This window comes from Colossoma macropomum, unplaced genomic scaffold (genome assembly GCF_904425465.1).
Source record: "Colossoma macropomum unplaced genomic scaffold, Colossoma_macropomum, whole genome shotgun sequence".
Taxonomy (NCBI): Eukaryota; Metazoa; Chordata; class Actinopteri; order Characiformes; family Serrasalmidae; genus Colossoma; species Colossoma macropomum.
Window position 1 is genome coordinate 21,865,285 of NW_023494789.1, and position 26,177 is coordinate 21,891,461.

Genomic DNA, 26,177 nt, shown 5'->3' on the forward strand with positions numbered 1-26,177 from the left:
CTATAATCAATGTCATCAATGACTAACTGCACTTCCACAACACTCTCTCTGAACACTGTTCAGAATACTCAGTCCACTTCTCTAAACCCTGTTCACTCACGACTGAGCTGCATGACTCAGGTTAGCTGACGACACTACAGTCATGGGCCTCGTCACCGACAATGATGAAACAGCCTGTAGAGATAAGGTGAAACGCTTCATAGCACGCTGCCTGAACAAAAACCTGTCCCTTCGCTTAGCCATGCAGTTTGTGTGATGTTGATTGGGTCTAATAAGCTTCCAGTAATTGTCAGCTACATAAGCATTATAGCTCCAGCGCAAAACTGAAGTAGCAAATGTTCAATACCATTCATATCTTGGCTGACTCACCACATCTGGGGTAAGGGGAAAATTGTGTACTTTTTTTCCTGACGCACTTTGATCACATTAATCTTGTATATGCAGCATTTTTACTGAATTAGTTCAAACTCAGGTCCCACAGTAAAAGAAAAAAAAAACCTATTCAGACTTTAGAAATGTACACAGAGTATGTTATGATCTATTGAAATCCCACTAATTGAGACAGTTATAAGCTAAATATACAATTTCATCATTTATAGGGTACTCTGTATTGGGAGGTGTCTGTCCCAAATCCTAACCCCTAAATTTGTACTTGTGAAAATAATATTTACATTGTTTTAATATTTTTTCAAATTTTTCAAATTACCTATTTGATTTATTTTAAAGTGAAGTTGAACGATTTAGATCTCTCCTGAGTTCAATTAAAAAAAAAAAATGCTGTCCCACATTTTCATGTCACTACCAAAACACAAAGAGTTTAATCTTTAGACAGAGCCTTGTTTTAGCCACACCCCTGTATTTTAGAGCTGGAAGTGAGACTGCATCTCTGTCCCTCATGGCCACAGAATGAGCTGTTAGATCCCACTGTTGTGTCCCAAAAAATGTGTCCCAACATCTGAAAATCAGTGTGTAACATTAAAAATGGTCAGTACCAAAATACATATTTTCTGTAATTAAGTAAACTTTCTTGTGTTTTAATGAAAAATATTATTGTTTTATGTGTGTACAACTGTTAAAAGCTGTATTTGCTAGGTGTTTACTGGCTAACGTTTTTGAGTTCTGCTTAAAATTAACTAATATTGTCACTGCCGAAACAGTCACTACTGAAACATCTGGTAAAGTTTTAGTGGTGTTATGTAGTGTTTTTGTCTAAAGCCAGTTAAAAAAGTTCAAAAAGTATTATTCATTAAAAGTATTTTAAACTCTGACTTTAAACCAATTCATTAGAACAATCCATAGATACCCAGTGATCAGCATACTGACCTGCTACTACCCGACAGACCACTATGGAACCTCACTATCACTGACCACAAGGCACTACAGCAGGTGGTAACCTTCCCAGTTTAATACTGGAGCTTCATTGCTAAATATACAGGGCGTTTGCAATAAGCCAGTGAGGTCAGGTCAAAGCTCTGCTTGAACCAATACATTCCAAACCTTGGATACAGTAGATGCCTACATAAAGTTTGAGTTATTAATTGTTAGTTGAGCATTTTACTTAAGATGGTTGTCTATGGTAGTAGGCAACCACACTCAAACTGCTTAAAGGGCCTTATTTTGGAACACTACATTTTCCTTACTTTCTAGAAATAAATGAGTTTGATGTAGTATGTAAACACTGTTAAAGTTTTAAAAATGTAGTGTTCACTCCCTGGTCGATACACTCCATGGACCATGCTTGGAAACTATGCTGCAAAAACAGCTCATTGTAAATTCACTTTCTGTTTCTGTGATGTCACAAATGCTAATATATTTACATATATTTGACCTACAGCAGTTTAGCCACGCCCATTCACACTGAAGTTATGAAGAGTGTTTCAGCCTGGACTGCTTATTGAACAAGGCACAATATAAGGCAGCCAATCAGAACAGAGCTCATTTACATATATCAGTCCTATAGGTACAGCAACAACAAAAGCCTGTTTAGTTCTATGGGATAAAGAGAGGTCAGAAAATGGTCATTTTAACTGCATTATGACTTATGAATTATGATATTATTTGGGGGTTGGACAAGACAAAAGTAGTATACAACAACATGACTTTCACACAGGTGAAATTTTCTTTTTTCAGGTGAAAAGGCTAGATTACATCAGAAAGGATTTGTTTTTCTCGTCTCATATCCAGTCCAGCATTTTGGCCGGAAATAGATACTGAGTATCGGATCGGTCCCACCTCTAGTATCATCATCATCAGACGGGTTTAGCACATCTCCAACAGCAGCGGTAGCTGCACCCTGCCCTTTCTGAAATGACATACCGATGTTTCATCAGTCTCCTCTCACACAAACAGGCTTTATCCAGCCAGCAGGATGAGTTTATTTTTGTATGTGATAGCATTGTGCCACATACCAATAGCAGTGGTCAGGCAGCAGAAGTACACTGTAAAATTGGTTTCAGTGGTTACTCAAAAACTTTAAGGTCACATTGATCAAAGTTTCTTTAATATCTAGCCTGTCTTAGCTGAAAATAAAATTTCTTAGCCCAGTAAATTAAGCTTAGTACTGTAGATGTCCTAAAATGCCCAGTAGACACAACGCTGCTAACTAAACAGACCTGGTTAATCATTCACACCTCACTACATATATAGAAACTAAGCTGAAGTGTGACAAAAACCAAAACATTTACATATATGTGTCTGTTCTGCCTACAGCAGTTTAGCCACCACCCATTCACACTGATGTTGTATGGAGTGTTTCAGCCCAGACTGCTTTTTGAATGAGGCACAACACAGGGCAGCCAATCAGAACAGTGCTACATATATCTTAAAGGCACAGTGACAATTCTAATTCATTCTAAGATATAACAAGAGAGGTTGGATAATTGTCATGTAAAAATGAATAATGGCAAATAAACCCATAAAAAGGACCAAATCGGAAAAAAATAAAATGCAAGAAAACAGTAGGATATGGGCCCTTTGACACACATCCTTGATTGGTTAGATGTTTGACTCATAAGCACTGTCCACCCTGACAAAGATTAATCTTCAAAAGTTTGATATCACTTGTCATATTAATAATTTAAATATTATTAACTAGACACCAAAATGTATTTTATTATATATTTTTTAGTAGTTACTGAATAATAAGCTTTAGTATGTAATAAGCCTGAGATTTTAAGGGGTTAACATTGTTATGACTTCATATCAACTAAGTCTTAATGTTTTCACCTCTACATTTGGAAACTGACTCGATTCCTTAGTCACACTGCACAACACATGCTATTTATAACCATTGTTGAAAACAGAGAAATTGACACCAGATCCACCATCATAATCGGAGCATAAGTAGGCTGAGGGTGAATCATCATAACACCCTGTTCTTCCAGCGCATTAACCCTCAGAAGTCTGGACATATTTCGCTACAGTCATTGCTGTACAACTGCAAAGTGCATGCATAATACTAGAATGATTATATAGTTTGTTATATAGTTCTGTAATGAATTACATATATATTAAAATCAGATTTTGTACTGTCAGGTTTCATTGCCCACTTCTGACTGTTTTCATTTTTTTTAATGTCGAGCATAAATGGAAGGTAGAGATAGGAATTTATAGGCTAGGTATAGTGCCCCCCCCATTTCAGTTATTCTATAATTCCATTAAGTGCATATCTTCTATAGAGAACAAATCTCTTCATATTTTAGTGCATAATTACTGTTTATTTGATGAATTCAGCCTATTGGAAAAAAAGATAAACCATCAAATGTGGCATGTTCAAAATGTATGGCACATTGTATATTTAATGTGTTCCAATATTTTAAAGTCAGCAAACACATAGCAATGATGCATTAAACATTGCAGAACATTTTTTACATATTACACAAATATTTACAATTGCACAAATATTTACAATTGTTCCCTGTGGTGTTAACTCGCATAGAAAATCAATAAAACACGTAATTTAACTGAGGTTCAAACTTTTGCATATAATTGAATCTTCTCCTATAATTACAAACACAAATGTGATATAGATTGAAAATTTTGAATTCACAGTTTCTCTGAAATTTTGAATTCACACTTACGCTCCACGTTGAGTTTGACCTGTGTGCGATCGTGGAGGGTCTCGCAGCGGTAGGTTCCACGGTCAGACAGGCTGAGATTGGTGATCTTGAGGCTTCTCTTGCGGCCGCTCTGGGTCAGAGTGTGTCGTGGTCCCGGCTGGATGACCACACCCTGTCGCATCCACTGCACCTCCCCTGATTCCAAACTGACCTCTGTCTCCAGCGTAGCCTCTCCGAACTCTTCAGCCATCACCACTTCCATCTTCTTAGTGAACAACACCTGAGCCTCTGCAAAACAGCCCAGATGTCAATCTATCACTATAAAGAGAGAACTCTTTTTTTATTGTTTTTCTCAGTGCCTCATGGAATACCATACCTTTTATGTTTAATTGTTTCTCACATATAAGTCATTGAAAGAAGAAGCAAAATGTGGACGAAAGTGTGAATTCTAAACTTCCAATAGACTATAGAGTGTAATATTAAGAATCTTCGGTTATAATACCTTAAGAAATTGTTCAGTGCATCTTAAAACATCACATTTCACCAGTAAATTTATGATTTTGATACGAAAAATACACTAAATACAGAAACAGGGCAGTAATTATTTACACTGTATACAAACAATGAAAACATACCGCACTTCTACAATTTGTATGGTTGAAAATAACCTGGAAATTTTATATTGGCTTCATAGAACTTAACACTTATTTTACTGAATATTTTTATATTGCATGATTCTCTAATTTAATACAAAAAATGTCATTACAAATTATATTATGAGCATACCAATTTGAGTGAAAAGTAGAATTTTGGAATTTCTTAGTGTTTACTCTGTCCCCTTTTTGCTTTACTTACAGTGTGGAAGTTGAACAATGACTAAGTTCATTAACTTGAACAAGGGTTTGATAAATAGATCAAATCCAAATGAAAATGATCTGAACACATGCTTAAATGGGACAGGGCTCAACAACAATCTGGTCTTTTTGTACAAAGGCCTGAACATGGTCTGTGTCACAAATTTGCTAAAATTTGAATTGTGACCTAGAATTAGTGCAGAATCTTAAATATTTCATTTTCATTTTATTGTCTTAACTTATGTTGTTGTCATGTTTTTAATTCTAAAACGTTTTGTTTATTTACAGGTTTAAATGGAAAAACTCAAACATTTTCAGTTTAGAACCCATTGTACATGTATGATCATCAGTGAAGCTGAAGAAAAGTTGAGTGACTAGAATATTTTGACACAATGTGTAAACTGAAAATAAATGTAATTAATTAGATAAATATGCTATTATGCTCTTAGGTATGAACAATTACAGAAATCAATGTAATTCAAAACTGCAGCTAAACAACTATCACAGCTTTATACTTCAGGAGCTTTACTGACCGTGTGATTCGACTTTGATGTTAGCAATTTGTAACCGAAATAGTGTAAACACATACATCAGTGTCCTTCAGAAATGCAGTCATCATAAATCATGTTTAGTGTATGTACCTAAGAAACCCTGCTTTCATAAATCACACTGCCTCCACTCACCCTGGACCTTCAGGCTGGCTTTTGAGATGACTCCCTCAGCCTCTGCTGTGATCCTGGAGGAGTCCAGGAGCTGGACACTACGGATGATCAGCGTGTGACACAGGCCATTCTGCTCGATGATAAAACGCTCACTGGGTTTGATGATCTCTCCATCCATGAACCAGACCATCTGAACATCGTCAGGAGACACCACACACTTAAAGGTGGCCTCTTCACCTTCCATCACTGTAGTGTTGTGGAGCTCAGTGAGAAACTCCACCACACGGGGCACTGCAGGAAGACAGCAGACAGAAGGGGTTTAAATGTAATGTGCCTTATTCTTGCCAGAACACAACACAGAGTCCAGACACACTGTGAAAAAAGGCACCGTGTAGGCACATTTTTGTTTATCAAGGTACAAAAAATGTAAATGGTACAACAGTGGCATTAAGGTCCATCTACCTTAAATGAATTTCAAAGGTACACTATGTTCACTTGCCCAGGAGAAAGGTGTACATTTGTACATTTTCATAACCTAATGTTTTAAAAACAGAAAAATAAAATAATAAGTTTGGAATTAGGACAGCATGTATGGAGTCAATACAACTTAACATCATAATTTCAATGAAACATGGTACAACTATGTTCCCTAACTAAAGGTACGGAGTATGAACCCTTTGAGTGTACCACCTCAGTGACATGAGGGATACAACCCCAGTGACAGTTTAGTAACTTTTTTTGAGTGCACAGCACAATCACAGCTCATCAGTAACTGAAATTTACTTAAAGGGCCCATATCATGGAAAAAAAATGAAATTGTCTTGCTTTTTTTAAATAAAACAGTTTAGTTTAATAGTTAATAATTTAGTATGTAAACACTATTGCAAAATATACCATTCAATCCCCATACATACAGACCATGTATGAAAACCAAGCTGCAAATTTTTTGTGAAGTTAATCATGACATTTTAATCATGTTTGTCTTATTTGCTTAATTTGACCCTTAAGAGAGAATGTTGTAGCTGTATAATTGTAGGCTTCATTAGAATGTACTTATTACTTTAAATAATTCAATTCAATAATTCAATAACATTATGTTCTTCATGTGAATGCAGGGTTCACATAAACCTGAATGTTTAAATCACATTATTTCCACAGAGTGACCGTGAAAATAAAGTGTAATTTCCATTATACAGCCAATGGGTGATTATATCTCTCCTGCTTGTGTTCATACAGCTTATGGATCCTTGATGGAGGCCCTTATAGGACCTGTAGATCCACATTGCTATTGCTTTTGTTATTTTGCTGTTTGTTAATTTATTCATAGCTCTCCTGCGAATGCTGATATTACTGGCATCAGCGGTGTGTTTTGCTTGAAAATTATACTACGGTAATAAATACACTGCCATTTAAAAGATGTATTTGAATGAGAGGGCTTCACTCTTAAAAAGATTGATGGAGAATATGCTGTAGATGGTTCTATATAGAACCATATAAAACAGATTCTGAAGAACCTTCTAATGCAAAGAACCCTTTAATTATACAAAGGGTTCTTTGAGTGTTCATGGTTCTATAAAGAACCATTTTCTTTACTAAAGAACCCTTGTAGAACCATCTTTTTTAAGAGGGTACAGTTTCAGAGTCATAGCAACAGCAGGCAAGCAGCCAGACTTCAGCCTGCACTACTATGGATGGTTCGGCAGATCAAAGTAGGAAAATGTGTTAACGACAATAAAAAAGTGGCATTAATAGTTTGTGTTATTGTATTATTCACATGTTAACTACTCAAATAGAGTATAACATGTGGACTTTGCTTTGTTGTGTGCTTTCTGACTTTTTTAGGTGGATTGTACTAATGCTAATTTGTGGCATAGACTTCCATTAATTGATAGCTAAATTAGCTTTGTAGCACCTGTGTAATACCAAAGACACCAAACATGTCTTGGCTAATCAACTAAATCTGGGGTAAGGGGGTATTTGTTCAACTTGATTTCACACCAATCCATAGCTTTTATGTTTATACAAAAATGATTCAGATCAGAGTGTGTGCGGCTTGTATCCTGGAAGCCTTTCAATGATAATGTTTCTGGTCCATGTAAATAGTGAACTGTGAACTCTTACATTAGCACCCCTAGTGCTAACCAACATGCTGTTCCAACTTACTCTCCACCTTGATCTTTGCACTGGTGTAATCATCCCTGGATTCGCAAGCGTACTCTCCTGCGTCCTCTTTGGTGATGCGGTGGATGGTGAGACTTCTCTCCGTGCCATCAGCCCGGATGGAGAAACGGCGGCTGGGGATTATCTCAACACCGTCCTTTAACCACTGCACATCAGCTTTGGGCTTACAGACCTCACAGCGCAGAGTAATCATGCCATCCTTATGGGCCACAGTGTCAAACAGCGGTTTCACAAACTTGATGCGCATTTCTGAACAGACACAGTACACACAGAAACACAAAGAACTGAGTACAGTTTGGTCAGCTAAAAGTCTCATGTACAAATATTCCTTTCAGTATTACTCTTTGTGGTGTAAAATCAAGCATTTTTAAATTTGCAAAGCTCCTGACCTTTGACCAGCAGACTGAAGCGTAGCTCATCTGTGTTGGCATCACATGTGTACTCTCCGCTATCTGACCTCTTAAGAGGGTTGATGGAGAGAGTGCGGGTCAGGCCTTGACTGTCTGCGTGAAAGCGTTCCCCACTGACTGACGTCCAGTCCTTGAGCCAGCGCACTGGGGCATTGTGTCTGGACACCATGGCTGTCAGAGTGATGCTCTCTGCCTCATAACCCGTAACCATGATCACATCTTCTTTGTCAAGGAACTCAACAGGAGGCTCTGTAGAAGGCAAAGATTCAACAAGAGTTATGCGCTTGCACTATTCTGTGCTGTAAGAGTAGTACTAGCTGTTTTCACCACATTCCAGTCTACATCCCTTCTCTGTTGTCTTACCTTGCTGTTAAAAGTCAGATGTATTTTTTCTTCAGATCAGATCATGATCATGAAGTAAAATGATAATATTCTATCCCTGTCTGGCTTCACGCTGGCTCCTCCTGTCTATCCTATCTTAAAGGGGAATTCCTCAGATTTTCAAAATTTCTGCATCATGAAATGGTTAAGATGTGAATAAAGTCATTCAAAGTGGTTGGATGTGAAATGCTCCATTTTAGAGAAACTTACCAGTAAGTCTCAATAAGCCTAAATTGTTTATGAGGTAACAGGAATCAGACGTATGAAGAGTTTAATGTCTCTAAAAGCTCCCTTCCAGAATGTTATTCCATTAAATGGTTATGAATGCTGATGCTGAGACATTGTTTTATGGTAGTTTTGACATAAACTTTTGGGCTACATTGTACTTCGTTTTGATCCATTTATGGTGGAGAGGTACGTGCAGTCCTGAGAAATCTTTTTTGTTTTTCAGATTTATCGCTATTTTCCCAATATCAACATTACATATAAATTTTAAAAAAGTATAAAAAAGACACGTAGATTCACCGGTGGTTTTACATCTTAACCCCTTAACAGGCCATGGGTCTGCCAACAGACTCAAAGTTTTATTACACACTTCTATTACCTAAGAATAGCTCAACCAGTTTGCATTGAAGTCCCTGTAGTCTGAGAAGTTAGAGGGTTAAAGAAAATGGCTATATTTATGTTGTAGACATTGTGACCTTTGGCTTCTATCACCACCACTTCAAAGAAACCACTCTAAACGGCTTTATTTGCATCTCAATGACTAAATTATGAATAAATGAAACACTCCCCTTTAATGACTGTAACATGTCTTGTTTAGTTGTTTTTTAGCCTTTGTCATTGCAAAGGCTTTGCATTGTTTCTTGTGTTCCTTTTCCCTTTTGCTTGCATCTTAGTTTTTTTTGTTTGTATTTTATTGTAAACATCTTTCGTATTTGTCTACCTATCATAAGGCCCCGGCTGAGGAATTGCCCAAATGGATTTTTGGAGAGAAGCCTTTATGAATCAACTCAGCACTTACACCTGCAGCCTTTACTTTTAAGGAGGTATCAGCCTTTTGTAGTTTGCTATTAGCATCCAGTTTTTGTCTAGGAGGAAAAATAAATGGCAATTTTTGAAAAATCACCCCTATAGCTTGCTGTGATTAACTAAGAAGTTCCAAGGTCTATATGTTTTTTTTTCCTACATACATTTTTGAAATAGGAGTATTACTACATAGATGCTCCTTGCAAACTAACACTCCTGCACATTCAACTGACATTTAAAGACCGGTAATCTCACTAGAATACACTGTTCAAACCGGCAAGCAAACCCTCAAGTATGGTAGTCAAGTGGCTTATGGTAGAGTCAAGTGTTGTGTACATTCATATGTAAGAGTTTGAACTCCCCTGGTCAAATGAAATGTTTTCTAAGTGAAAATAATATATCATCCACAGGGAACTTAAATAAGGCATTTATCTGCAAATTGTAGTGCACAATTTATCAATTTAATTGGTGCACAGTTTAACAGATTGCAAAAAAATAAAACATAAAATGAACCGTAACTTTTGTACAGGCAACAGTAATTCAGTAAATGTGCAGAAGCGTGTTCTCTAATAAATTATTTTCACTTACAAAATCAACAAAACATGTAATTTGATGAGGGGTGGCCAAACTGTTCTGTACAATTGTAGAATTAAAAGAGTGGTGACATCAGTTAAATGCACAGAAGTGTTAGCTTGCTTGTTTGTTTTTTCACTATTTATCACTTGTACTTCGACTACTCAAAGTATATAGGACAAAAGAGATTAGCTTTAAAACACTGTAGTTTACCTCAGCGTGCGACAGGGGCGCCATTCATTTTTTCCACAGACAAAAATAGCTTATTTGGGCATGTTATCAATTACAAAATGATGTACAACCTAAGCTCTATACAGCTGGAATGTCTTTTCTGTATAAAAGTATTTGTAGCGAGGGATTTTCATACCCTGAACTTTAACTAAAGTCATCATTTTGTCATCAACAGCGTCACACGTGTATTTTCCGGAGTTAGAGGGCTGGATATTAGATATTATGAGTTTGCGTAGTGTGCCATAGCTCTCGATGTACGTGCGGGAGTCAGGAAGCAGAGGTTTCTCGTTAAAGAGCCACTGAACAGGTGCATTCGCTCGTGACACCTCACATGCCAGGACCAGATCATCACCTTCCACCATTTCCTGGACATCAGACTGACCAGAGTTTCCTAGAACCTTCACAGGAGGCTCTGATGGACAAAAATAGACATAACAATATTCAAGTACTCAGAATATGCATGTACACAAATAGCAAATATACAAAGGAATACACTTCTAAAGAGTTTCATACCTTGCACAGTGACATGAAAGGAAATGCTGTCATCTTTTGCATCAAGGATATATTCCCCAGAATCCTCCAGCTCTGCACAGAGGATGACCAGGGATCTGAAAGCACCTTCCTCCTCAAAGCAGAAGCGCTCGTTTTCCTCAATATGATCATTGTTTTTGTACCATTTCACTTCCCCATTTGGCCTTGACAGCTCACATTCCAGCACAACGTCATCAGACAGCTGAGCCTTATACTCTGTATTAACCTCATCTTTTTTCAGGATTTTCAGTGGTGCCTCTGACAGTAGAAGAAAAGAGATCAAATAAGGTCAATTAGAGCTGCACTGATATGAAATTGCCCAAGTGTAAAAAACTTTGAAAATGTTAATAGGGCTACATCTATTGCTATGTAGTTCACAACTTCTTGCCTTTTCAGATCTGTGTCATACATATTGTCATCCTCCAATGTCATGTGTGGACATCTGGATCATGTACAGGTTGTTATCGATTAAGAAAATGCTCGTGTGCAGGTTCTTTGAGGGCAGATGTGTGTTCCTACTTATCACAGATATGGGTCACTTACAAAGACGAATGTGAAGCCAGAAATATCAGATCTGAGCAAAAATCAACCATAAAGGCTAACTGGTCTCAACCTCAGTAGGCAGTAAACCTTATAATCACAACCCCAAACTGTATAAACTCCGATACCTGTTAGAAACATTCTACTATTAAATTCATTAACAACAGAAAGCTATGCAGTTTAGATGTTCTCTACTCTGATATATTCCTCTGATAATCATATTAAATACTTTATACACAATCACAGAAGAGTTTAGGAGCAATAATAGCTCAGCCACTAAGTAACAGACTGCAAACTCACAGAGTGGGGTTGTTAAGTGCTGAAGCACGTAGTGCATAAAAACATCTATTCTCTGTTGCCTCAGTCACTAATTGCACTGCACTCCAAACTGCCTCCAGAAGCAACATCAGCACAAGAACTGTGCATCAAGAACTTATAATGGAGTTTTCACATCTGAGTAGCAGCACACAAGCCTAAGATCACTATGCGCAATGCCAAGAGTAGGGTGGAGTGGTGTAAAGCACAATGCAACTGGACTCTGAAGTAGTTTTTAATGTGTTCTTGAGTAATGAATCACGCTTCACTATCTGGCACAAATCTGGGTTGCCAAGAAAACCTACTGGCATGCATAGTATCATCAGTAAAGTTTGGTAGAGGAGGGATAATGGTCTGGGGTTGTCTTTCAGGGTTTGATCTAGGCCCCTTAGTTTAGTGAAGGGTAATGTTAATGTTACAGCATAGAAAGATATTTTTAGACAAATATATGTTTCATGAATGTGCATGAATGTGCCTCTGTGCACAAAGTGAGGTCCATAAAGACAGAGTTTGATGAGTTTGGTCTGGAGGAACTCCAGTGGCCTGCAAAGAGCCCTGACCTCAACCTCAGTGAACACCTTTGGGAAGAATTGTAATGTTGATTGTGAACCAGCCCTTTGTGTCTAACATCAGTGCCTGAACTCACAAATGCTCTTTTGACTTAATGGGCACAAATTCCCACAGACACACTCCAAAGTCTCATGAAAGGCCTTCCTGAAGAGTGGCTATAGATGTTATAGCCACAAAGGCGGGGCAACTCCACATTAATGTCCATAGTTTTGGAATGTGATGGCCATAGAGTGTACAGTTTAAGGCAGGAAGACAGGGAGAGAATGAAAGTCAAATCAACAAAAAAGTGATGTAGCATCATTTGCAAAGTAAGATTGTAAGTGGGCAACTGTATCTTTGTCTTTTTGTGCCACATTTGTTGTGCTATATATTGTGAAATCTGTTTCATTCATTAAAGCGACAAAATATTTTCACCAAAATTGGTATAAATATGCTCTCACCCTAGCACCTGCAGTCTGATCATATGACTTTTTACACTAGTAAGTCCAAATGGAATGTGAGAAACAAACAGAATATGACAGAACTGTTGATGTTAACTGGCCAAAGTTTATGGAGACGACTGCATTAGAGTAGTTTTTCTGTTTCTCTGCCTTACATGGCCATACAGCTTCCAAATTTTTAATGAAAACATATTTTATACAAGCCAACGGCATGGGCTGAGACCTATGGATGCTTTGCCCAAACATTTTTTCCGTCATGAGAGTAGCTAGGTTTGAACAAGCTTTATACAATGTTGGTAAATAATTCTGTAATTCAACATGCTGAATTTAGGTAGGAGTTTAGATTTGCTACATAACGCTGAGTGCACAATTTAAAATACTATGATACGAAGCTGGCCTATGTTTTTTGCAGCTAATCAAAACTAGGTGGACAAAAACACAACAAATTTGTCACCATGCTAACAGTGGCCTGACAAAAATAAGACAATCTATCCTAACAGTGTCACCTTTCACTCACAAAATAAATATTTGTTAACACTTGAACACTGCTACATAACGTTGACATGACTACGCCATAAAATTATCATAGCAGATGTCATGCTTATGTTCAGCATTATAACAGTGTCATGTCATCATTACCGGTAACCGGCCATTACATATATCATAATGCTTGATGTCATGATGGCTAACTAAAGTCCATTAGCAAAAATTAGCATGTTACATAAACTGTTATGATATGACAGTGTGATGGTAACTGAACAAAATCTATCACCACAAGTAATGACAGCATATAACATTTCCATGGCATGTTTATGGTGTGGTTATGTCAATGCTATGTAGCAGGTTTCAAGTAAAATGTTAACAAGTATTTTTAAAAACACACCCGAATTCAGGTAATTTGACAGAAACTAATTTGTGAGAAATAATTTCTCTGAATGCAATTTTTTCCAGTGTTCTGTACAGCAGGTCCACCCTGGCAAAAGCTGCTATGAATGACTGCAGTTGTGGGCTGAGCGTGGATACATCAACTGAGCAGTGAGGCTGGTAATGTGAACATAGCATTTATGAGCATACCACTAATTTTGACTTGGAAATCCATTGTGTCATCTATAGCGTTGCAGGTATAGAGGCCAGAGTCTGCGAGTGTTGGGGAGTGGATGATTAGTTTGCGAATTAGGCCATCCATGTGGATGGTGATATTGCTGCTCTCCTCCATCTTCACTCCATCCTTCATCCAGCACACTTCTGCATTTTCACGAGACACCTCCAGCTCCAGGACCACAGCATCCCCCGCGAAATTCTGAATAATGTCATCTGTCTTTTTAGAGGTGGAGAGTTTTACAGGGGGCTCTGAGAACAACAACATACAGAAAGGATAGATTTACAGTCCAGAACAATCCATCTTTTCAGTGGTAAACTGTTCTTAATAAACCATGCCATGTACCAGTGGACGTCACCTGTATGAACAGCTCAAAGTTATTTGGACAAAAAAGGTTGTTCACTGATTCTGAAGAGGGTAGATGAATACCATTTACTTGGACTCTATTAGAGTATTTAGATATTTATCACATAAGACAACCCTACTAGATCCCCTGTTAATACAAAATGTAAAGTGAATGTGAAATTAATTAATTATATGACTTGGTTTATTATTAAAGTGTATTTATGTAATTTGAAATAATAATGAAGAAATGTAAAATGAATGTATAGCAAAAAGACAGCAATAATTGCAGACATCCAAGCATTAATATACCTTCTATTTTCACCCAGAAGGTCACAGAATCATTGGCAGTTTCACACACATACTCTGCCGAATCATCTATGGTGGTACGAGGTATGATCAGCCTGCGGTGAACCCCATCCTCCTCCAGTATGAGCTCTTCACTCTCCTCTACCTCCATGCCATCACAGTACCAGCAGACATCTGCTTCTGCCTTGGAGATCTCACAGCTCAGCACCAGCCTTTCTGAAGCCAGCAGGAGCACCTCCACTTCAGATTTGCTCGGGGATACAATGCGCACTGGAGCCTCTAATTGATCATGATCAGAAAGATTTCATAAAGTGGTTACAATGAGCCATCATGTCAATTCAGAATGAAACACTAGTTTCTCACCAGCAGCACACAGCTGCCAGCACTACACAAAGGCACAATCTGTGAGACTCTTGCAATTCCAAGTGACATTATCAGTTTTGACTCCAAGTTCTAGCTAGCTAGCAGATGCGTTTATGAAGAGCTGAGAATAAACGAGATCCTGCTGCTATCTAGCTGTAGGAAAATTATTCAGACTGCACAGATCATCAAAGCCAGCAGTTTTGAGTGACTTCATCACCACCCCATTCACAGATAAAAATGTTTCTTTTTATAGACATTAACAAGATGCAATTTCTGTTCCCCTTCACTGCTGTTCAAAGCCAGTTCAGGGTTGCCAGATAAACAGTAATGTTTTTTCATTTCCTTCAAGTATTTTAATTGTTTTATTGAAAAGCAAAATACATGTAATAAATATAATATAATTAATGCAATAATGCAAAATATTTGAGCATTCAAGACTATATTAAATTGAAAATTCAATAACAAGAATATTCAACAGATGCAGCCCTAGTTAGGAGTCTTGCCTAAGCACTCCTATTGGTATATTATGGAGCACTTTCCCAGGCAGGGAATCTAATTCCAGTCTGCGACATGATACCCACTACAATATATCAACTGCTGCTTTTTTACTGTCCTCTACTTGATGGAGTTAAAACAAAGTAAAATAAAAGTGTGCTCTAATCTAATGATGAATCAAATTACCTTTTCATTTTTATAGCCAATTTTATTTTAGCTATTCCTCTCTCAAACACTTCCAGTCATACGTTTAAACACACCTGGTTGAAGATATGTTTTTAATAATCCTAAAGACAATTTAATCAGCATGCTTATGTGTAAGTGCTCGCAAGGTTGTTGCGTTAACCAACATCAGTAATGCAGGTCAAAAAAAGGGGCTACTTTTAACCCTTTTAGCCCTTTTTTTTTTGGGGAAAGATTCTGTAAAAAAATGCAAATTCTAAACTTTGACATTTATGTTCATAAGAGAAACACTGTATTATGAGAAGAATTTGATGAAAACTTACTGTTTTGTATACAAATTATACTTCTTTGTCCATGTTTAAATAGTACATAAAAAGCCAATAATAACTCAAAACTTCTACAGGTTCCACTGACAGAGCTTCTTGGTTCAGTAGTTCTCACCTGTCACATTGAGCTGGAAGAAAACAGAGTCAGCTCCTGTGTCGCACACATACTCTCCCGAGTCCCTCCTGGAGGCACACAGAATGGTCAGCCTCCTGTATGGACCCTCAGCGCTCAGCTGAATGTTTTCACTCTCCTGGACTTTCAGGCCATCCTTAAACCAGCACGCTTGTCCATTTGAGCGAGAGAGCTCACAGTTCAGAATGATCTCCTCTGAGACATAGTGATCCATATGAACATCGTCTTTCGGGTCCACAATCATGACTGGTTGCTCTGTTTAATGACAATAATAGCAACAAGGCCTTAAATACAGAACGAGCTACTGGGACAAGAATAACAACAACCAAACCAACACTATGGGTGCGAAAACTGAACTTTATGATTCATTTTCTTAAATTGTGACTCCACAATCAGATGCACTCTGTTGAGGTTTGATCAACATGCATTTAGTCTTTTTCATGTATTTGCTCCACCCACAGATAAGTTCTGTTGTAGCTACTGGATAATCTTTATGGAATATGGAATTTTAGAGTGTAAATTTAGAGATATTTTGCATTATTAATGTCAAATTATGTTAATTTTGTATGTATGCGAAAAAGATTACACTGTTAGCATAAAGACCACTTTGGTTGGCGAAGCAGAAACATTCCTGGCTTCTGCTGCTTTAATATTGCTAACTAGCTGAACTAATGTCGTAGCCTTCACCACTAACTATTGTAGCTGAAGTAACACAACAAAAACTACACATACATACACATACAAAAATATATAAAATTTGTATTGCACTCTAATTTCCCACATTTTGAAAAAAAGAGATTTTTGCAAGTGCTCTGTAAACCTAGTCCAACAGTAGCTGCGGTATGCAAACATTTAAATATCTCCAGTCAAATTATTTTTTTACACGTAAATTACACGTTTGTTGATTTTCTAAGTGAAAATAAGCCAAAACATCCTCTACAGTGAACACACTTAAATATGACATTATTGCAATATTTATTTTCCTAAATTAACTAACTAAATTCAGACACATTAAAATGTCAGAAGTATGTTCTCTTTAGAGGGTGTGTCCTTATTTACACCCAAATTTTTACACATCACTATATGAAAGAATGTATTTATGGGCAAAGCATGAGCAGGTCAGCTCTAGACTGCCTTTGGGAATCTAGGTCATGTGCTTGACTGCATATATATCAAAATTCCATGCTGCGCTCTATCAGCATTAACCTTTAACGTTGACAGTGAAGGACATGGTGTTGTCTCCTGCTTGGCATGTGTAGGCGCCGGCGTCACTCAGCTGTGCTGAGCGGATGATGAGCCTGCGCATGTTGCCCTCTGCCTGGATGGTGACATTGTCACTCTGAAGAACCTCAACTCCATCTTTGATCCAGCGGGCGGTGGCGTCAGGCCTGGAGAGCTCACAGTGCAGCACCACAGGGTCCAGCTCTATAACACTCTTCTGCCTCTCCTCTGCTGGAATTTCCTTAAACGACACTGGGGTACCTGGCAGAATCAGAGAGGAAAATCATACCATCAGCATGGGCAGATATGACCAACTGTTGTGTGTAAGAATGATTCAAACATTAGTAACTAATGAGATTTTTGTTGTGAAGGAGTAAAAATGAGTATAAATGATGTTAACCCCTTAAACCACTGGCTGATTATTGAGGCATTCACACAATATCATCCAACAACAAAAATATTATGATAAAGAAATGCCAAAACAAGTGAATTTGTGTAGTTACAGTCATAAGCAAAAGTATATGCACCCCTGGTCAAATGAGATGTTTTGTTGATTTTCTAAGTGAGACACATCCTCTGCAGAGAACACACTTCTGCACATTTTAACCTCTCATTCTCCAGGGTATATTTTGGTTTTTCTATCTGAATTTACATGACCAAATCGTAAGGCAAAATATTCAGTAACTGCATGAAATAAATGTAAATTTTTATTTTATTTATTTATTTTTTTTGTAAAAGCTCCCATCAAATTAACAGAACATGTGTTTTATGATCATACACATATTACTATATACAATTTACCGCTGAAAGCCAAAAATCTTAGACACTCTTTGTAGTATTTTATAAAAATAATTTGTACAGAGCAGATCACTGAAGAGACACCATCTGTTTATAGTTTATAGCCCAGATTTGTGGAAAATGGGCCAACTTTCAATAGAGTTCAGCTTCTTTTATCATAAGGGTTTAAAATTATATTACCCATCTCTTTGACTGGAAAGAAGACAGTTACAGCTCTCATATTACACCCACTTTTTGAATGTAGCTGTAGTGAAATATGACGAAGTGCGTTTTGGAACCACCGGTGCTCTGAAGGAGTTGAGAGTTTATTTGCTGAAGTTAACATATCAGAAAAAAATATTAGAACATAAAATGTGAACTGTGCAAAATTATGCACACTTTTCATATTTTATGTTTATTTTTTCCGATATGTAAAACTCAGCAAATATATATTCAAACTTTTGCATACCACTCTATAGTTTGAATTTAACATTCAAGAGTGCCCATTTGAATTTTAGGTTTACATGTAACTCATACTTTTATTCAAAATCAAATGCAATTTTTTTATTGTAATTTTGTAATTTAATATGATAAATTACAGTTGTGTGTTGTGATATGATAAAATATGCTCGTATTGCAATTAATTCCTCTGCCTGAAGCAGAACAATGTCATTGTCCAATTGTCTACTCTGTAATTTGTCCACTATCAAGCATAACTGCATAGAAATTCATCATAGTCCACAGTCATCACTGATGTATTAGCAGTGTTTCAAAAACAAGGCAAGAGTAACTGAACACACTGCTTTCTCTATGATTAACACATGTAGGTTTAGTCTTTCTTCTTTGCGTACTGGTGGAAGTCTAGTAATCTATAAATAAATAATGTAGAATTATGTAAATGCATAAATCAATAAAATGCATTTATTTATTTATTTATGGTTTTATGTCCCAAATTTATGTATTTATATTTTTCTGCTATTTATTTATTCATTTACTTACTTACTTATTTTTTTATTATTTTGGCACATTTCATCCTACATAGATTACTGTACATTTTTCCAAATAAATTTTTAAATAAAGTTAAACTAAGTTAAGTTATGAGAGTGAGAAGTGTGATATGTTTATGTGCATCTTCACAGAAGAATAAATCAGCTTTTAGTTATGGTTTCTTTTCCATCCATGCAATTAGACAAATTTGATCATCTATGAATGAAATACGCAAGGTTTACTTCAGTGTGCACTGTATGCTGTATCAAAGATGGAGGAAAAAAATGAAAGAGGAAAGAGTTAGGTAGGAAATATTAGTAAAAGGTACACTGTGAGTTCTGCATTTCAAAAGCATTCACCGTAGTATACAATGTGCTCAATCCATGCTTGTGAAAATGACAGGGATAGACAGTGGAGGTTAAGGGAAAGAATTAAAAGGCCAAAGGTTTGCAGAAGTACAAGCTAAAAGCCCTCCATGTCACCTGTAATGTCCACCTCAAACACAGCAACATCATCAGCAGACCAACAAGTGTATGTGCCAGAGTGGTAGAAATCAGCTGACTCGATGACCAGCGTCTTAGTGTTCCCGTTAGTCTGCATGTCTATTCCACTTTGGGGACAGATCGGTTCCCCATCCTTTAGCCAGCAAACCTCTGTGTCTGGGTCAGATAACTCGCAGCGGAGGACTAACGGATGTCCAGTATCAACAGACCTGTTCCTCTCTGCCTCGGTCAAACTCTGGAACGTGGCCCGTGGTGCTGAGGGTGTTTGGTTAGTTAACGTTAGAGAGAATAGGTTTTCAGTCCAATTCAACAAATTCAGTCCTGTTGTAAGGCCTGACACACAACCTTCTGTACCTCGTGAGCAATTATGAGGCACTTATGTTACAGCTGTGCAAATTCATATATATTACTGCCAAAAGTATGTGGACACCTAACTATTTTACCTATACAAGCTTGTTGAATATCCCATTCCAAACCCATGAGCATTAATGTGGAGTTGTACTCCCCTTTGTGACTATAATAGCCTCCACTCTTCTAGGAACACTTTCCACAAGATTGTTTTCAGAGTGTGTCTGTAGGAATTTGTGGCCATTTAGTCCAAAGAGCATTTGAGGTCAGGCCTTAGTGTTGGTTGAGAAGACCTTGATGTTCCAAATTCATCCCAAACGTTTTTAGTAGGGTTGAAGTTAGGGCTCTGTGCAGGTCACTAGTTTTGCACAGGGGCACAGTCATGCTGGAACAGGAAAGGGCCTTCCCAAAACTGTTGCCACAACGCTGGAAGTATATATGGTCTAAAATGCCATATAAGATACTTTTTAATCATATAGCGTAACAACATACTTTCTTGCACTAAAAAAATTACTTACAACATTATACATAATGAATGAAATTTGACAAAATTTACACAATTTTCCCCTTACGATAAATGTTCAAGACATGTTCAGTGTCCAAATTGTGCTTTTTTTAGCTTTGCACTGGAGCAACAAGGCTTATGCAAATAAAATAATGAAAGTTTATAGACATTAATTAACATTATGCAAACCGCATGTCTAAATATTCAACAGTTACCACAAATACTCTCAAATAGACTTTCATAACACTGTAGGACATACTGTTATCTATAAAAATGGACAAAAATATGTTGTAGAGCTAAAACAGTAACAGCAGTTATTGTAGTCCCAATTTTATCTGTACTTCTGCTGAGTCTTGTCCCTCTCAACTATGTGCTGAAGGTGTGCTCTAAAATGATTGAGTACATTTAAAACTAAGGGAGAATTGATTGAGTTAGATTTTTTTGCTTTAGTATGAATGCTTCAGAAACTACAAAACCTACAAACTGGTATTTACCTTTAATATCCACATTGAAGGTGATGACATCATCATTTGATTGGCAGGTGTACACTCCAGAGTGGGAATACTCTGGTGATTGGATAACAATTCTTCTCATGTTGCCATCTGATTGGATATTCAGCCCCTCCTCTCGGTGAAGTTCTTGCCCATCTTTGAACCAGCGCACATCCGCTACAGGGTTAGAGATCTCACAGTACAGCACAATCGGATTTCCAGACTCGACTTTCTTATTCTTATCCGCCTCTGCCAGAGGGATAAACTTTGCCACAGCAGCTGAAAAACACAGCAAACTTTCATCATTATTCATTATTTCACCACAAAAGTACATTATGAAAAAACACAGTTAAGACCGAGAAACCAATTTAAAGTATCAATCAAATATGCAGGCATGCGCAAAAGTGTACTCCTGGTCAAATTATGTTTTGCTGACTTTGAAGTGAAAATAAGTGAACGCATCCTCTAAAGTGAACAAGCTCAAATGTGTTGTCTTTTTGCAAGTTTTGTGTAATTTCTATTTATTTGCTTAGTTTATTTTAACATGTTGTAAAAAAAACATGAAATACAAAATGTGCCATAACTTTTGTAGTGACCACATTTTATGTTTAACTATTTTTTTCCCTAATATGTAAAATTCTGAAAATAAACAGTACTTGTGCACTGAAATATGCAGAAGTACACTCTATGTAGAGGCTTTAACTTATTTCACTTACAAAATCAGCAAAAGAACAGAGCCACCCAAATCTTTGCATATGACTGTACACCAACATTCACATTCAACATTTGTTATGTTAATAACTTCTGTATATAACAAACTAAACACCAAAAGTGTCTTTGTGTACTGCAATTAGATTTGATCAGCACTTTTCACTTTTATTTTGATTCAACAAAATGGAAATTCTGAAAGCAAAACAAAAACAGTATTTTTAATCAATATTTACCTACCAAGTCTTTTATTTTGACATTGTACACATATTTAATCTTTTTTTTTTTTTCAGACAAAACTTATTTCTATTCTGAAATTTTCCCACCAAAAATTTTAGTCAAAACAAAAAAAAAAAAATAATTATTTCCAGTGCCCTACATCACTCTCAAATAGTACTGAATCATCTTAATCTTGATTTGTCAATAAAATTGTTTAAAGCTTCACCTAGACATTATGCAAAATATGTAAATTTAAATATATATAAGATTTTTATAGTACACATATTACTGAAAACAGTAATTCAAACGACAGTGTACATGTAGTACAGTTCTGTATAGGCTATTCTTAGTTACTTGAGGCAGTTCTGCTTGTCTAATCAGATTGTAAAACTATGGTACATGTAACATATAAACCATGGCAGTAAGCTCCAAAGCTCCGTACCTTGTACCTGCAGCACTGCTGAGTCACGGACTCCAGCGGCAATAAACGTGATCTCGGCTCCATTGTACACATTCGGCACGTTGTGAAAGCGCAGAGTGTGTAGGGTTTTTGATTGGCTGATGCTAAAGCGCTCGCTGGCCTGCAGCTGAGTGCTGTTGAGGAACCAGGTGCCAATCATAGGGGCTGAGAGCTCGATGGAGAACACTGCATCCTCCCCCTCAGTCACCACTGCATTCTTTAGCGAGGTTTTGATCTTCGGACCGGGGGCTGTGGATATGAGGATATAGAAGACATTATAAATGTATTTAATATTCTCGGACTATGTATATTATACATGTGACAGACAAACAGAACACATACAGAAATGTTTAGTCCTCAGACCTTCAGCTCCTGCAGCTTTGTTTTATGTGAATAAGAACCTGAGCTAAGCTCTGATACTATAATTTGATGGAAATGTAAATAATTACTAAAGCAGTCATTGTGAAATCCACTGCTCTGTGTATTAAACTACTTTGACAGAGAACATAGGCTTTTGCAATGCCTCCTACAGTCAGTTTTCATAATCATGCAAGCACATTTTCAATCTGTCCTTATGTTTCATTTAAAAATATACATTTGAAAAACTCATCGTCCTCAGTCTTTAAGTAGCCTAGAACTGTTCTACAGACTTTTCTTAAAGTAGACATGCATTCATATAGTAGGCCTTTTTAAGGCAATTGAATTTTTAATTACAGTGCTGTGAAAAACTATTTTGCCCTTCTGATTTCCTATTTTTTTTTTTAATATTTGTCACACTTAATTGTTTTAGATCATTAATCTATCCATAATCAACCGGCCTGCAGATAAGATTCAATTTCAGTTTGCTTTTGGAAGCACATGCCAAAATACATCGTTTCATTTTCCTTTTGTCTCTTAGCTTAGAGGCTTTCATTAGCTTTGTAGCATGTAAAGGCTCTTGATTTGAAGCTAACTATGCCTCACATATCCTCCATCTTTCATTTCATTATTTATTCTCTTACATGTCTGCCCGGCAGACACATTACATAATTGTATACATATAACAAAAACTAATTGTGTTAAATACAGTCAAGATCTTTCTCTGACCAACTCAGACTTGGTTTGAGTGATCCAATCGAATGCAATGTTTACACCTGTTTTTTTTAATGCATTCAAGTGAAGTCCGCACATGATCTGATCACCTAAGACGCATATTAACTTAAGGTGTATGTAGGCCCAGAGACTCATCGCTTTCTTACCCAAATGCACCACTTTGGGGAACTCCACATGGCCGCTCCTGCCATACTTATTTATACAGCAGATACGGAAGCGGTAGTCACCCTCATATGGCACAATGTCTCCCAGAATCTCCGCTGAGGTGCCCGTCTCTGTGGTCACACAGCGCTGCCACTCCTGGGAGCCCACCTCCTGGAACTCCACCACATATACAGACTTAGTGGAATTCTGCAGGTTAGGAGAGGGCGACCAGGACAGAACGACACCATTCGGGCACTCTGTGTTCATTTGGACTCCCACGGGACAGATGGGAGGACAGTGTCTAATTGCTGAAAAGAAAGATAAGCAGATCCGACACCATGACTGACTGCGGAAAACTAATGAAAAGAAATGTTACTGTCTGTGTTAAAGGTAGGGGTGTAACAGATCTGAAACAGAGACCGAATCTGCAATACTAACCATAGTCTTCCCCGCTGGTAAACCCTTATTACTTATGTAACAAATTTCATTTTTCCTACAACACATCTAAATCATTAAATTATCATTCTATTTAACATTAGGGCAAGATGTTAAAATTAATTTTTTGCTCTTTTAAACTTACTCCACTACCATCAGCTGTGCATAAAAATCCATATGTTTCTTCTTAGAAGCAATTTATAAATGCGCTATAATCTTTTAAAGTAGTCCTTGAGTAGATATCTTTAAAAAAGTGTCTCCAAAATCAGTGTTTTGCATGATCTCTTGCCTTTGACTCGCAGTTTGGAGCTTGTCTTAGATCTGCCTGCCACAAATGTAACCATGCCGGAGTCTTGGTAAGAGCAGTTGACAAAGACCAGGATGTGGGTTTTCCCAAAGGATTTGATGATGGTCTGGTGCGTCTCCCGCAACTGTAGGCCATCTTTAAACCAGAACACCTCCATCTCCTCCTCCTCGACCTCCACACAGAATGCTGCATTCTCTCCCTCCAGCACCTCCAGCCTCCGAGGAAGCTTCTTCACAATTGTACCTGGAAGACCAAATTCAATTTCTTGTGCACTAAAATTTGCAGAAAAATGACAGGGAACAAACTTAAATATGGCATTTTTGCTGCAAATTTTAGTGCACAATATCTAATTACTTGCTGAGTTTTACATATTTGAAAAAAACAAAACATATAAAATAAAAAATGCACCAGTCACATTTTATTTTTTTTATTGCTGTTGTCAGAAGAAAACCTTGTATCTCCAAAATGGTAACTTTATGGGAGAAGGAAAAAACCTTCTTTACTTCTCATGTAAGTCAATGGAACCACATTTCCACATTGTTATGGGCTGTTTGCTTTAGTTTATTCTTCATGAAATTTACACACAATGTAAAGGGCAACAGGTATTTTCAAATTATGTCAAAAACTGAAAAATGACAAAAATGGAAATATGAGGTTTTCTTCTGACAGCAGCGTTACGATAAATAAACAATGATGAGGACCCCTGGTAAACATGAGCAAAATAGGCTGTAAAAGATGTTCTTTATTGCTTATCCTTTTAATCTTTCATTCAAAATATTAACAAAAATCTAACCTTTATTTGAAGTACAATGATTAAAATGTGCAGAAATGTGTTCTCTGTAGAGGATGTATTAACATATTTTCATTTAGAGAATACACTAAATGTAATTTGGCCAGAGGTGTCCAAACTTTCTTGCATACATTCTTTAGTTGTTGCTTCGATACAGTTAGCTAGAGGTGTAACGACACACATTTTCTTTCAGGCTCAATAAGATTTTCAGTTCTGAGGTCAAGATTTGATTTTCAGTATTTTGTAAAATGTATTGTTAAAAATGTTTTATTCTATTGTATTTTGTTAAAAATGTATTAATTCAACAGAGCTATAATTATATATCACACAGACAGGTCTTGGTGAGATAAATAAAGCTCTCAAAAAGAACCTTTTCGATGCCTACCGTATCAGCCCTCTAATCAAAATATTCCCCAAAAATCACAACCCTTTGAACTTGTGTGCTTTTTTTCTTACCTACATACTTGTGTTGAGATAAATTATTTTTAATTATTTCACATAATCAATTGTTAAAATAAACCAAGGAGGATTTTCTTCCCTTGTCTTCCATGTGCTGGTAAATACGGTATAATTTCTGGTAATCTGTACAATGTAACATTATGTTGATACTCTATGTAACAAATAACCTAAATCCTACATACCAAAACAAGAAATAAGGACTTTCTTAAAAGAACATTTAATAAATTCTTACATTTTTTATGAACACTGGGCCTCATTCACCATCTGGCCCTAAGGAGAAATTTCTTCTTAAATCTTTTCACAAAGTTTTCACAACAGTTCGGGAAGATTTGACATTCATCAATGTTCTCTTATTTGGGATTTGTTCTTGGGAATTGTGTGCCGCAATTGTTGGCACCCCTGAGGCCTTTGGAAGAAAACAGTCTGACAGCATCACAGATCCACCATCATACTTCACAGTAGGGATGAGATACTTTTCCGGATGGCTATCTTTGTGTCAAAAAGCTCTATTTTTGGTCTAATCTGACTACAGAACATGATCCCACTGAGTTCCAATAACATCTGGGAAACTGCGGGCGCCTGAGTTTGTTGGTCCTTGACAGCAGAAGCTTTCTTCTGGTTACTCTCCCAAACAACTTGTGGTTATGTAGGTGGCGTTTAATTGTAATCTGGGAGATGTTCAGACCCCAGGAACTAACTAATGTCT

General features: G+C 37.0%; 1 protein-coding gene across 2 annotated transcripts in view; it reads right to left on the reverse strand.

The window, feature by feature from the left end:
• obsl1a (obscurin like cytoskeletal adaptor 1a) overlaps nt 1-26,177 on the reverse strand; it is a 38,634-nt gene that overhangs the window by 7,124 nt on the left and 5,333 nt on the right. Inside the window, exons 4-18 of one of the 2 annotated variants that reach the window (XM_036570563.1) lie at nt 24,205-24,465; nt 23,483-23,788; nt 22,227-22,493; nt 20,861-21,136; nt 19,493-19,768; nt 17,232-17,507; nt 16,008-16,280; nt 14,529-14,804; nt 13,850-14,125; nt 10,893-11,168; nt 10,516-10,791; nt 8,145-8,414; nt 7,738-8,004; nt 5,596-5,865; nt 4,080-4,346 (exon numbers count right to left, since the gene is read on the reverse strand). In XM_036570563.1, the coding sequence (XP_036426456.1) occupies nt 4,080-4,346; nt 5,596-5,865; nt 7,738-8,004; nt 8,145-8,414; nt 10,516-10,791; nt 10,893-11,168; nt 13,850-14,125; nt 14,529-14,804; nt 16,008-16,280; nt 17,232-17,507; nt 19,493-19,768; nt 20,861-21,136; nt 22,227-22,493; nt 23,483-23,788; nt 24,205-24,465 (4,113 nt within the window). The remainder of the gene's footprint in view (nt 1-4,079; nt 4,347-5,595; nt 5,866-7,737; nt 8,005-8,144; nt 8,415-10,515; nt 10,792-10,892; nt 11,169-13,849; nt 14,126-14,528; nt 14,805-16,007; nt 16,281-17,231; nt 17,508-19,492; nt 19,769-20,860; nt 21,137-22,226; nt 22,494-23,482; nt 23,789-24,204; nt 24,466-26,177) is intronic. The other variant, XM_036570564.1, reaches the window with a different exon arrangement.